The following is an 11,760-nucleotide window of genomic DNA, read 5'->3' as shown; positions in this document are numbered from 1 at the left end:
GTAGAAGAAGGAGAAGAAAACCGAAGGAGAGGAGGAATAGGACATAGAGAACGAGTAGAAGAAAGAAGAGAAGCAGAGGAAGAGCTTGAGATGGAGGGTTTGGGAGTTCTCTCCGCGTTCTCTCTGCTGCTCGCGTTCCTGTTTCTCCGCGCAGTTCATAGCCATTTTCATTCCGGTGAGTTTCTCTGCTCTCGCGCTTTGAGGCTGTTTGTCTGTTTGTAAACAAAGTGCTTTTTAATACGTCACACAGCGTCACAACAGCGTGGATTTATGACCTTTAACCAGGAGCCGCGTTTCTGCGGTGAAAGTTTTCTCCTTCTTGGAACTTTTTTCGTTCCACCTTAAATACTGCAGTAGTTCCAGCGGTCGCCTCGGGCGCCAGAATGAAACTGCTGCAACGTTTAAGGTGGAACGGAAGAGTTCCAGTGAAAGCACGTAAGATGAGTTACAAATAGGACTTTTTCGGTGGGTTTAAGTGCTCGGGGGTCAAACTCTGATCAAACGGATTGATTGGTGATTGACCAATGAGCTGTTAGAGCCGGACCCTCCGCTCTCCTGCAGCTGGGAGCGAGTTACGGGGAGAAACTGAATATTTCCTGCTTCGTTTCAGTCTAAAAGGCGCTCTCCCTGACCCCCTGAACGCATTAATGAATGAGCAAATGAGTTTATTAATTAGCCAGTTTCTTTTTCCTATGAGTTTTTTAAAGAGCTAATCAGTGAAAACAGGTAATAAACACCAGAATAAACACTCTTCATCTTGAAAGCTAGAGACTGGGCAGTTCAGCTGTAAACCTGCCTCAAAACAGAGATAACGATTAGTTTTTAATGAGCTTCTGAAATAATTAGTGAGTTAATGAGTGTATTAATAGACTACTTAGTTTATTAATGAGATAATGAAATGCCCCCGTGTGTGTTAACGGAGGGGCAGTGAATGCAGGGGTGGGTTAAACTGAAAATGGCGAAAATGAAAAGACACACCGCTGGAAAAACTTCCCGTTTAAACTCATGCATGAATTATTAATGAGCTAATGAGCAGAGTCAGGTGTGTTGAGGCAAGCACAGCAGTGTGTGTGTGTTATGAAACTCTTGCTTTGGTGGTCTTTCTGCAGCTGCGACACATGTTTAGAGTTTGTTGAACATGAGATATTAATGGCTGAATAATGACCTGAGGTTATGAAGGGGCTGTTAATGGACTGAACCCCGAGGGGCTTTGTCCTCTTTATCTACAGCTTGTTTTGATCCAATCAGGAATTATTAACGATTAATAATGAGCTGGAGTAAAGCAGGGAAGCAGCTGAACATGCTTCAAAGAAACCAAACAGTGACACAGCTCTCCTGCACTTTCCTGCTACAGGTAAAAATAGTGTGATTTATTAACGCAATATTAATGAACAGATGAGGAGCCGAGGGTCCCTTTTGGGCATTGAGAGACACAACACTGAGAAATATTTTAGATACAGCACTATGTATCTGCTTCTTTAACCAAAATGAACCTAATAAAGGAATCATTAATAGAATAATGCATTTATTCATGGAAATTTAAATATTAATAGAATAAAGGGATTATTAAATATGATTTTATTTGTTTTAAATTGATTAGTAATGTAATATTATGAACATTAATTAAATAAAGTGAGAATAAGTAAAATAAAGGAATTATTCGTGTGGATTATTACTGGAATAATGAGCCTATTGCAGCAGTAAACAATGAGACTGTGGTGCATGATGCTGTAGGTTGTAGGGGTGTAGCTGTGGATGTGGTGTTGATGGTGTAGGGGTGGAGTTGTAGATATGGTGTAGTTGTGGACGTGGTGTCGATTGTGTAGTGTGAGTGTAGTTGTGGATGTCGTGTTGATTGTGTAGCGGTGTAGTGTGAGTGTAGTTGTGGATGTCATGTTGATTGTGTAGCGGTGTAGTGTGAGTGTAGTTGTGGATGTCGTGTCGATTGTGTAGCGGTGTAGTGTGAGTGTATTTGTGGATGTCATGTCGATTGTGTAGTGAGTGTAGTCGTGGATCTGGTGTCGTTTGTGTAGCGGTGTAGTGCGAGTGTAGTTGTGGATGTGGTGTCGATTGTGTAGTGCGAGTGTAGTTGTGGATGTGGTGTCGATTGTGTAGCGGTGTAGTGTGCATGTGGATGTGTTGTCGATTGTGTAGTTGTGGATGTGGTGTCGATTGTGTAGTGCGAGTGTAGTTGTGGATGTGGTGTCGATTGTGTAGTGCGAGTGTAGTTGTGGATGTGGTGTCGATTGTGTAGCGGTGTAGTGTGCGTGTAGTTGTGAATGTGGTGTCGATTGTGTAACGGTGTAGTGTGAGTGTAGTTGTGGATGTGTTGTCGATTGTGTAGTGTGAGTGTAGTTGTGGATTTGTTGTCGATTGTGTAGTGCAAGTGTAGTTGTGGATGTGTTGTCGATTGTGTAGTGCGAGTGTAGTTGTGGATGTGGTGTCGATTGTGTAGTATGAGTGTAGTTGTGGATGTGGTGTCGATTGTGTAGTGCGAGTGTAGTTGTGGATGTGGTGTCGATTGTGTAGTGCGAGTGTAGTTGTGGATGTGGTGTCGATTGTGTAGTGCGAGTGTAGTTGTGGATGTGGTGTCCATTGTGTAGTGTGAGTATAGGTGTGGATGTGGTGTCGATTGTGTAGTGAGTGTAGTTGTGGATGTGGTGTCGATTGTGTAGTGGTGTAGTGTGAGTGTAGTTGTGGATGTGGTGTCCATTGTGTAGTGTGAGTGTAGGTGTGGATGTGATGTCGATTCTATAGGGGTGTAGTGTGAGTGTAGTTGTGGATGTGGTGTAGCGGTGTAGTGGATGTGGTGTCGATTGTATAGTGTGAGTGTAGGTGTGGATGTGGTGTCGACTGTGTAGCCGTGTAGTGTGAGTGTAGTTGTGGCTGTGGTGTCAATTGTGTACCGGTGTAGTTGTGGATGTGGTGTCGATTGTGTACTGTGAGTGTAGTTGTGGATGTCGTGTCGATTGTGTAGTGTGAGTGTAGTTGTGGATGTGGTGTCGATTGTGTAGCGGTGTAGTGTGAGTGTAGTTGTGGATGTGGTGTCGATTGTGTAGCGGTGTAGTGTGAGTGTAGTTGTGGATGTGGTGTCGATTGTGTAGCGGTGTAGTGTGAGTGTAGTTGTGGATGTGGTGTCGATTGTGTAGCGGTGTAGTGTGAGTGTAGTTGTGGATGTGGTGTCGATTGTGTAGCGGTGTAGTGTGTGTAGTTGTGGATGTGGTGTCGATTGTGCAGCAGTGTAGTGTGAGTGTAGGTGTGGATATGGTGTCGATTGTGTAGCGGTGTAGTTGTGGATGTGGTGTCGATTGTGTACTGTGAGTGTAGTTGTGGATGTCGTGTCGATTGTGTAGTGTGAGTGTAGTTGTGGATGTGGTGTCGATTGTGTAGCGGTGTAGTGTGAGTGTAGTTGTGGATGTGGTGTCCATTGTGTAGTGTGAGTGTAGGTGTGGATGTGGTGTAGCGGTGTAGTGTGAGTGTAGTTGTGGATGTGGTGTAGCGGTGTAGTGTGAGTGTAGTTGTGGATGTGGTGACGATTGTGTAGTGTGAATGTAGTCGTGGATGTTGTGTCTATTGTGTACTGGTGTAGTGTACCTGCATGGAATCCCAAACACTACACCTGCACAGAATTCCAAACACTACACCTGCTGAGTCTGAAATACTACACATGCAGAGACCCAAACACTACACCTGCACAGTCTCAGACACTACACCATCACTGAATCTCAAACACTGCACCTGCGCGCAGTCCCCAAGACTGCACAGAGTCCCCAATGTGTGTGTGTGTGTGCGCATGCGTGTGCTGCTGGGGTGCTGAGGGAGAGAAGGACAGTGTTGTCCACTTTTCGCCTCCTGTGCTGAGACGCTGGAGGTCGTAGGAAGCCAGAGAAGCTCAGTGCAGTGTTGTTTTATGGAAGGCTGTTTTTATGGGGGCGAGGGGCATGGGGTGGATATGGGACATTCACCCCACCCTCCACTGCACTAACCCCACCCACCACTACACTCACCCCCACGCCTGTCCCCTCCACAGCTTTGTCCTGGAGCAAGGCGAGTGAAACCGAGTGGGATTGTATTCAGTGTAACATTATCACTCGTCCCTTTCTTTCAGCAGACGTTTTTATCAGGTGCTTGATCGTCCTCCTCTCGGTCCTCAGTGGTCCCCAGCGGTCCCCAACGTCTCCAGTGTCTCCACTGAGTGTCAGACAGACTGGAGCTGAATAGAATGTAACTCAATCTCAGCTCTGCTTTAACCTTTTCTGCTCAGAGTAAAGGATAGAGCTTAAAACACAGAACTGTCTCAGAAGAGCATCGGCCAATCAGAGTAGGCCTCAGAAAGGACTGGCCAGTTAGAGCAGCATTCATAGATTCCCAGCCAATGAAAGAAGCCCTTTGAGATTCCCAGCCAATTAGAGTGGCCTTAGGACTAGCCAATCAGAACAGCCCTCAGAGAGGACCTGACAATGAGAACAGTTGTCAGAGAAGCTCGGCCAATGAGAGCAGCTGTCAGGGGCTCGGCCAATGAGAGCGGCTGTCAGAGAGGCTCGGCCAATGAGAGCGGCTGTCAGAGAGGCTCGGCCAATGAGAGCGGCTGTCAGAGAGGCTCGGCCAATGAGAGCGGCTGTCAGAGAGGCTCGGCCAATGAGAGCGGCTGTCAGAGAGGCTCGGCCAATGAGAGCGGCTGTCAGAGAGGCTCGGCCAATGAGAGCGGCTGTCAGAGAGGCTCGGCCAATGAGAGCAGCTGTCAGGGGCTTGGCCAATGAGAGCGGCTGTCAGAGAGGCTCGGCCAATGAGAGCGGCTGTCAGAGAGGCTCGGCCAATGAGAGCGGCTGTCAGAGAGGCTCGGCCAATGAGAGCGGCTGTCAGAGAGGCTCGGCCAATGAGAGCGGCTGTCATAGAGGCTCGGCCAATGAGAGCGGCTGTCAGAGAGGCTCGGCCAATGAGAGCGGCTGTCAGAGAGGCTCGGCCAATGAGAGCGGCTGTCAGAGAGGCTCGGCCAATGAGAGCGGCTGTCAGGGGCTTGGCCAATGAGTGTGGCTGTCAGAGAGGCTCGGCCAATGGGAACGGCTGTCAGAGAGGCTCGGCCAATGAGAGCGGCTGTCAGAGATGTGTAATGTAATCTGATGGAGGTGAATGGAGGTCTGAACCTGATACTGAGGACGAGCTCCACTCTTTTTCTTTGCTATTCTTTCTTTCTCTCTTCGTTCATTCTCTTGCTCTTTCCCAGAGCTCTGTCTTTGTTTTACTGACCTGGAGCTGATGTCACCCTCAGGGGGAGAGAGAGAGAATACAGAGAGAGAGGTATGGGGGGAGGTGGGGTATAGAGGGAGAGATGGTGGGAGGGGGGGTATAGAGGGAGAGAAAGAGGGAGTGGGTGAGAGTACAGAGAGAGGGAGAGAGATAGAGAGAGACTCTAATCCAGAGTTTAAACCAGAATTTAATCCAGAGTCTAATCTGTCTCTGCTAATTTGGAGATCATTCAGAGCAGTGTTAGCTTGTAGCATGTAGCATTTCTGATATGGAAGTCCTTACTTGGGCGCATAGCCATTTCAGAACACACTTCAGTAAAATATGATCATTGATGTGTGTTTTAATCCCAGCAGTACAAAAATACATACTTCTCCTGCTCTGGTGTGCGTCCTGTAATCTGTTACACACACACACACACACAGTTTGTAAAGGGCCGCCACAAATCTGTTTGGACTTAAGCTCATATAATTAAAATTCCTCCCATTCCTATAAACCTGCACAACAACACAGCCCTTAGACAGGTGTGTGTGTGTGTGTAATATATGACTGATGTATGTGTGTGTTTATGTAATGTTTGTGGGTGTGAGTGTATCTTAGTGTATGTGTGTGTGTGTGTGTGTGTGTGTTAGTGTATCTGAGTGTGTGTGTGTGTATGCGTGATGTGTGTGTGTTTATGTAATGTTTGTGTAGTGTGTGAGAGTGTATTTGAGTGTGTGTTTGTGTAATGTGTGTATGTATTGTGTTTGTTTTGTATGTTTGTGTGTGTGTGCATGTAGTTGTGGTGTGTGTGTGTGTGTGAGAGAGAGATGTATGTGTGTGTTTATGTAATGTTTGTATGTATGAGTGTATCTCGTGTGTGTTTGTGTATCTGAGTGTGTATATATGCATGATATGTGTGTGCGTAAGTGTGATGTGTGTGTGTTAGTGTATCTGAGTGCGTGTATAAGCATGATGTGTCTGAGTCGAGTCAGTGGAGGGTCTTTGCTGGGGTCAGAGCTCATTGGCTGTTGAACTCTAACAGTGTTTTTGATTTTCCTCGTCCTCAGCCGGGTGTTTCTGCTCGAGGAGGTGGAACAGATCAGTTGTGTTTCCGTGGTTTATTGTACGTCTGATATTCTGTGACCACGCCCCCTCCACACGACTGAAGCCACTCCCCTTTTGGAGCAGGTTGCTCCGCCTCAGAGCCGCTCTCCACCGTACTTCACTGTGTCTAAACGCCGCGTGTAAAGAGCGTGTGGTGTGTTACGGCTAACTGCAGGACGTCGTTAACGTAAACAAGTCCGTTCGCAGGTACTGTATGGCAGTCACACAGCTCCAGGGTCCTGGAGGTTGTGGGTTCGATTCCCGCTCTGGGTGACTGTCTGTGAGGAGTTGGTGTGTTCTCCCCGTGTCCGTGTGGGTTTCCTCCAGGTGCTCCGTTGGTAGGTGGATTGGCGACTCAAAAAAAAAAGTGTCCGTAGGTGTGAGTTTGTGAGTGAATGTGTGTGTGTTTGTGTTGCCCTGTGAAGGACTGGCGCCCCCTCCAGGATGTATTCCTGCCTTGCGCCCAATGATTCCAGGTAGGCTCTGGACACACTGCGACCCTGAACTGGATAAGGATTACAGATAATGAATGAATTAATGAATGAAAGTCCGAATGTCACTGTTAGCTCCATATTGGGGCGAGGAGAGTGGAGTCCTCGAGGCCAAGGCATCACCAGGGCATTAACACTCCGCCTCATCACACTCTAAAACTACATCCTGATTGGCTGTGTCTGGTAATGTCAGTGTGAGTGGGCGAAGTACAGAGGGAGGGAGAGAGAGAGGGGGGGGGGGGACAAATTGTTGTGTGTTTTTGGAGGCATCTGAGTGATTTCAACAGTCTTTCATTCATTCCTTTCTAACAATACTCTCTCTCTCTCTGTACCCCCCTCTCTCTCTCCTTCTCCCTATCTCTCTCTCTCTCTTTCTCTCTCTCCCTCTCTCGCTCTCTCTCCCTCTTTCTCTCTCTCTCCCTCTTTCTCTCTCTCTCGTTCTCTCTCTCTCTCTCTCTCTCTGTACCTCCCCCTCTCTCTCTCTCTCTCTCTCTCTCTCCCTCTTTCTCTCCCTATCTCTCTGCCTCTCTCTCCCTCTCTCTCTCTCTCTCTCTCTCCCTTTCTCTCTCGCTCTCGTTCTCTCCCTCTCTCGTTCTCTCCCTCTCTCTCTCTCTCTGTACCTCCCTCTCTCTCTCTCTCTCTCTCTCCCTTTCTCTCTCTCTCTCGTTCTCTCCCTCTCTCTCTCCTTCTCCCTCTCTCTTTCTCTCTCTCCCTCTCTTGCTCTCCCTCTCTCTCTCTCTCTCCCTCTTTCTCTCCCTCCCTCTCCCTATCTCTTTCTTTCTCTCTTGCTCTCTCTCTCATTCTCTCTCTCTCTCTCTCGCTCTCTTTATTTCTCTATCTATATAAACAAACTAACAAATAAACTGTAAATGTAACATGTAAGAACCAGATACTAATAACAAAAAGCACATTACTGCGCTGGTGTGGACACTCACTGTCCCTCAGACAGCCCCTCCCCGTTACTGTGAGTGTAGGTGGCCTCCAGAAAGTTGTCTAAAAGTGTTTGAATTTCCTGGTGCCCGATTGCTTTCTGGAACTCTTGGGTGCTGTTTGGGGCCCATCTGTAAGGTCTCGAGATGGTGTACAGCTCACTGGGCCGTGTGTGTGCAGTGCTGTTACTCTCTGTCTTTCTGAGGAACACAGTGATTTGGCTGTGGTCAGACAGAGGGGTTAGAGGTTTGACGGTGAACGCACTGAGAGAAAAAGGATCTAAACCTGTGATCATGTGATCGACTGTGCTGTTGCCAAGAGGTGAGCAGAAGGTGTATCTTCCCAAAGAGTCCCCTCGTGTCCTACCATTGACCAGATACAGACCCAGGCTCTGACAGAGCTGCAGCAGGTCTTTACCGTTGCAGTTCACCTGTTGATCACAGTTATATCGGGGGGAGATTAGTTCTCTTTCTCGGATAATAACGTCCAAATATATATATATATAATTATTGCCCGGTTCTGTTCTGGTACCAGGTAGAGATCCTGTGCCGTTCAGGTCTCCGCAGATCAGCACACAGCCCTGGGCCTGGAAACTGCTGATCTGGTCGTGGAGATGGTGGAATACATCTTCATTATAAAGGGATTCACTGAGAGGGATGTAGACAGAACATAAGAAGATGTCTTTTGTGGTGTCTGTAATTTCTTTGTTAATTGTTTTTCTAGTTGTAGTGGGACTATAAATGTAGACAGTTCTGATTTGTACCAGATTCCACCAGAATCTCTAACTCTTTTAATGTCAGGGTGTTTAACGGATGGAAGGATGATTTCTCTGTAGTTGGAGGACAGTGAGTGATGGAATCAGATTTACAGTTTCTTGTAAAATATTAATGTTTTTTTACAAGATGGCGGCTGGGTTTTTCACCACTGTAGTGTATGTCTGCTCCTGTGGCTGCATGTGGGGGCCAGGGGGTGGCAGTGGGTGTGTCAGGCTGGGTGCTGGTTTCGGGTGTGGTTTTCTAGGTGCTGGGCTGGGTTTGGTAGGTCTGTGTGGGGTGGAGGTCCAGGTTGCTGGGGCTGCCCTGGGGGTGGGGTGGCTGTGTGGAGGCTGATCTTCCTGGCCGATGGTGGGTAGAGTGGTCTAGTTTCGTGTAGACTGGGTGGTCTACGGTTTCTCAGGGGGCTGTCTGGATTGCGTCCAAGGGCCACATCTTTCAAATTTTTGGCGAAGGTTCCCCCATGGTCTTTGTGCAGGTGAACGTGGTCATGGAGATTATGGATGTTCAGGTTGAGGTGGTGTACCAGGTGGACATTAGCCATTAATGCACATCTGCGGGAGATGTCTGAATTTATCTTGTAGATAGTAGCAGGGTGGAGGTCTCTCCGGGGCAGAATGGTAGAGATGGAGATCTTTATGGTGGGGAAGGTCTATGTGGCAGTCTGTGCTACTCTCTCTTGTGCCCGTATGGATGAGAATATGATCTGGTTCACCTGAGATGGCTTAGGTGAGAAGGTGGAGTGCGTCGCTGGTCCTGGCACAACAGGCAACTTTGTGTAGCTGGTGTTTTAGCTGGTGTTGTAGCTGTAGCTGGTGTTTTAGCTGGTGTTGTAGCTGTAGCCGGTGTTGTAGCTGGTGTTTTAACTGGTGTTGTAGCTGTAGCCGGTGTTGTAGCTGGTGTTTTAACTGGTGCTGTAGCTGGTGTTTTAGCTGGTGTAGTAGCTGTAGCTGGTGTTTTAGCTGGTGTAGTAGCTGTAGCTGGTGTTTTAGCTGGTGTTGTAGCTGTATCTGGTGTTGTAGCTGGTGTTTTAGCTGGTGTTGTAGCTGTATCTGGTGTTGTAGCTGGTGTTTTAACTGGTGTTGTAGCTATAGCCAGTGTTTTAACTGGTGTTGTAGCTGGTGTTGTAGCTGTATCTGGTGTTGTAGCTGTATCTGGTGTTGTAGCTGGTGTTTTAACTGGTGTTGTAGCTATAGCCAGTGTTTTAACTGGTGCTGTAGCTGGTGTTTTAGCTGGTGTTTTAACTGGTGCTGTAGCTGGTGTTTTAGCTGGTGTTGTAGCTGTAGCTGGTGTTTTAGCTGGTGTTGTAGCTGTAGCTGGTGTTTTAGCTGGTGTTGTAGCTGTAGCTGGTGTTTTAGCTGGTGTTGTAGCTGTAGCTGGTGTTTTAACTGGTGTTGTAGCTGTAGCTGGTGTTTTGACTGGTGTTGTAGCTGGTGTTTTAGCTGCTGGAGGGAGGTGGGGGTGTCTTTGGATGGTACACTGAACAGAAGCATTTGAGTTCGATCAGCTCCACCTCCTGCAGAGAAATGCTCTCTCTGAGCTGGGACATGGTGCTGTGCAGTTGTCTGTCCTGTGCTGCACTGCTCTCTGAGGGGTGTTTGTTCGTTCTCTCAGACTCTCCCCCAGACCCTGGGGGGCACTGCTGCTACTGCTGCTGCGCTCCTCCTCAGTTTCTCTCCCAGTTTTGTCAAAGCTTTGATAAACGTAGTCCTCCTGGACAGAGCTGAGACTAGTCTCACTGCCTTGAAACATAACAGTCCTATTGTGGTAAACATTTACAGTTAGAAAAATGTCCACCTCTTCATGCTATATCTGTCTCCCATTACATATGCCCCTATTTGTGTGGTGCTTGTAGTGGGCACAGATAACGCTGTGCCAGGCTCCTGTATGCTCTGTGTACAGCAGGAGATTTCTGATGGTCATTGACTGGAATCTGCTGTGAGTTTTTCTGGATTTTTTTCAGTGCCCTGTGTTTGAAAGCTTTTCTGCTCTGTGAGGTTTTCAGCTCTGCAGGGTACGTTATTGTGAGGGGGAGGGGTGTCCCCATGGTTACATCAGCCAAACCTCACTTTGTAGTTTGCTAAATTAGCACTGGAGCTAACAGTTATCTATGATTTCCTTTAGTTTATTTTGTTGAGTTGGAGGTGCTTACCTCAATGGTTCTTATTGTCATTAGAATGAAGTTTGGCATCTGGTTTCAGAGCTTTGTCTTGTGTTTAGTTCCTGCTCCTCTTTACTGAGCTGTTTTCCTCCAAAAAAAAGTTGTCTAGTTTACGCCTTATTTGTAGAATAACTGTTCTCCACTAGAATTTTTGGTTTATCTCATTTTAAAAGCTATTTAATTTTCAGAAGTTTCAAGAGCTGCAGTTAAGCATCTCTCTCTCTCTCTCTCTCTCTCTCTCTCAATCTCTGTCTGTCTGTCTCTCTCTTCTCTCTCAATCTCTGTATGTCTCTCTGTCTCTCCTCTCTCACTCTCAATCTGTCTCTCTCTCTCTCAATCTCTGTATGTCTGTCTGTCTCTCTTCTCTCTCACTCTCTTCTCTCTATCTCTCAATCTGTCTCTCTCTCTCTCCCTCTCTCTCTGTCTGTCTGTCTGTCTCTCTCTTTGTCTATCACTCTGTCTCTCTGTGTGTCATTCTATCTCCTTCTCCTGTCTCTCTCTGGATGGGGAATGTGGTAGTGATTAGTTGAGAGTGGTAATAACAGTGTTATTAACTCTGTGTTTAGAGCCGTGTTCCAGTGTGTGGTTCAGTGGCAGTGGGTGTGTCCCCTCTCTCTTGCCGTAGTTGTTTTTATTGGAGGGTTTCCTGTTTGTAGCTTTTAATGTGGTTAATGTCTGTAACCATGGCGACACATCATGCTACTACACACACTAATAAACAACACTACACACTTGCACAACATTAAAAACACTCATACACAACACTACACACTCGCACAACATTAAACACACTCATATACAACACTACACACTCGCACATTACACACACTCATACACAACACTACACGTTCGCACATTACACAACTCATACACAACACTACACACTCACACTACACAAACACACACACAACACTACCTGCACTCACACACACAAAACACTACACACACAATACTACACGCATAACACTAGACACACTCACACACAACACTACACGCACTCACATACAACACTACACACACTACACAAACACACACACAACACTACATGCACTCACATACACTACACATTAACAAA

The 11,760-nt window shown here is 47.0% G+C and overlaps 1 protein-coding gene across 1 annotated transcript in view; it reads left to right on the top strand.

The window, feature by feature from the left end:
• The window catches only part of LOC136677436 (kremen protein 1-like), a 49,265-nt gene continuing 37,505 nt past the window's right edge, over nt 1-11,760 (top strand). Inside the window, exon 1 of the mRNA XM_066654955.1 lies at nt 1-175. Coding sequence (XP_066511052.1) covers nt 91-175 — 85 coding nt within the window. The 5' untranslated portion in view covers nt 1-90. The remainder of the gene's footprint in view (nt 176-11,760) is intronic.

Source organism: Hoplias malabaricus, chromosome X2 (genome assembly GCF_029633855.1).
Source record: "Hoplias malabaricus isolate fHopMal1 chromosome X2, fHopMal1.hap1, whole genome shotgun sequence".
NCBI lineage: Eukaryota > Metazoa > Chordata > Actinopteri > Characiformes > Erythrinidae > Hoplias > Hoplias malabaricus.
This window is presented reverse-complemented; position numbering and strand designations above follow the sequence as displayed.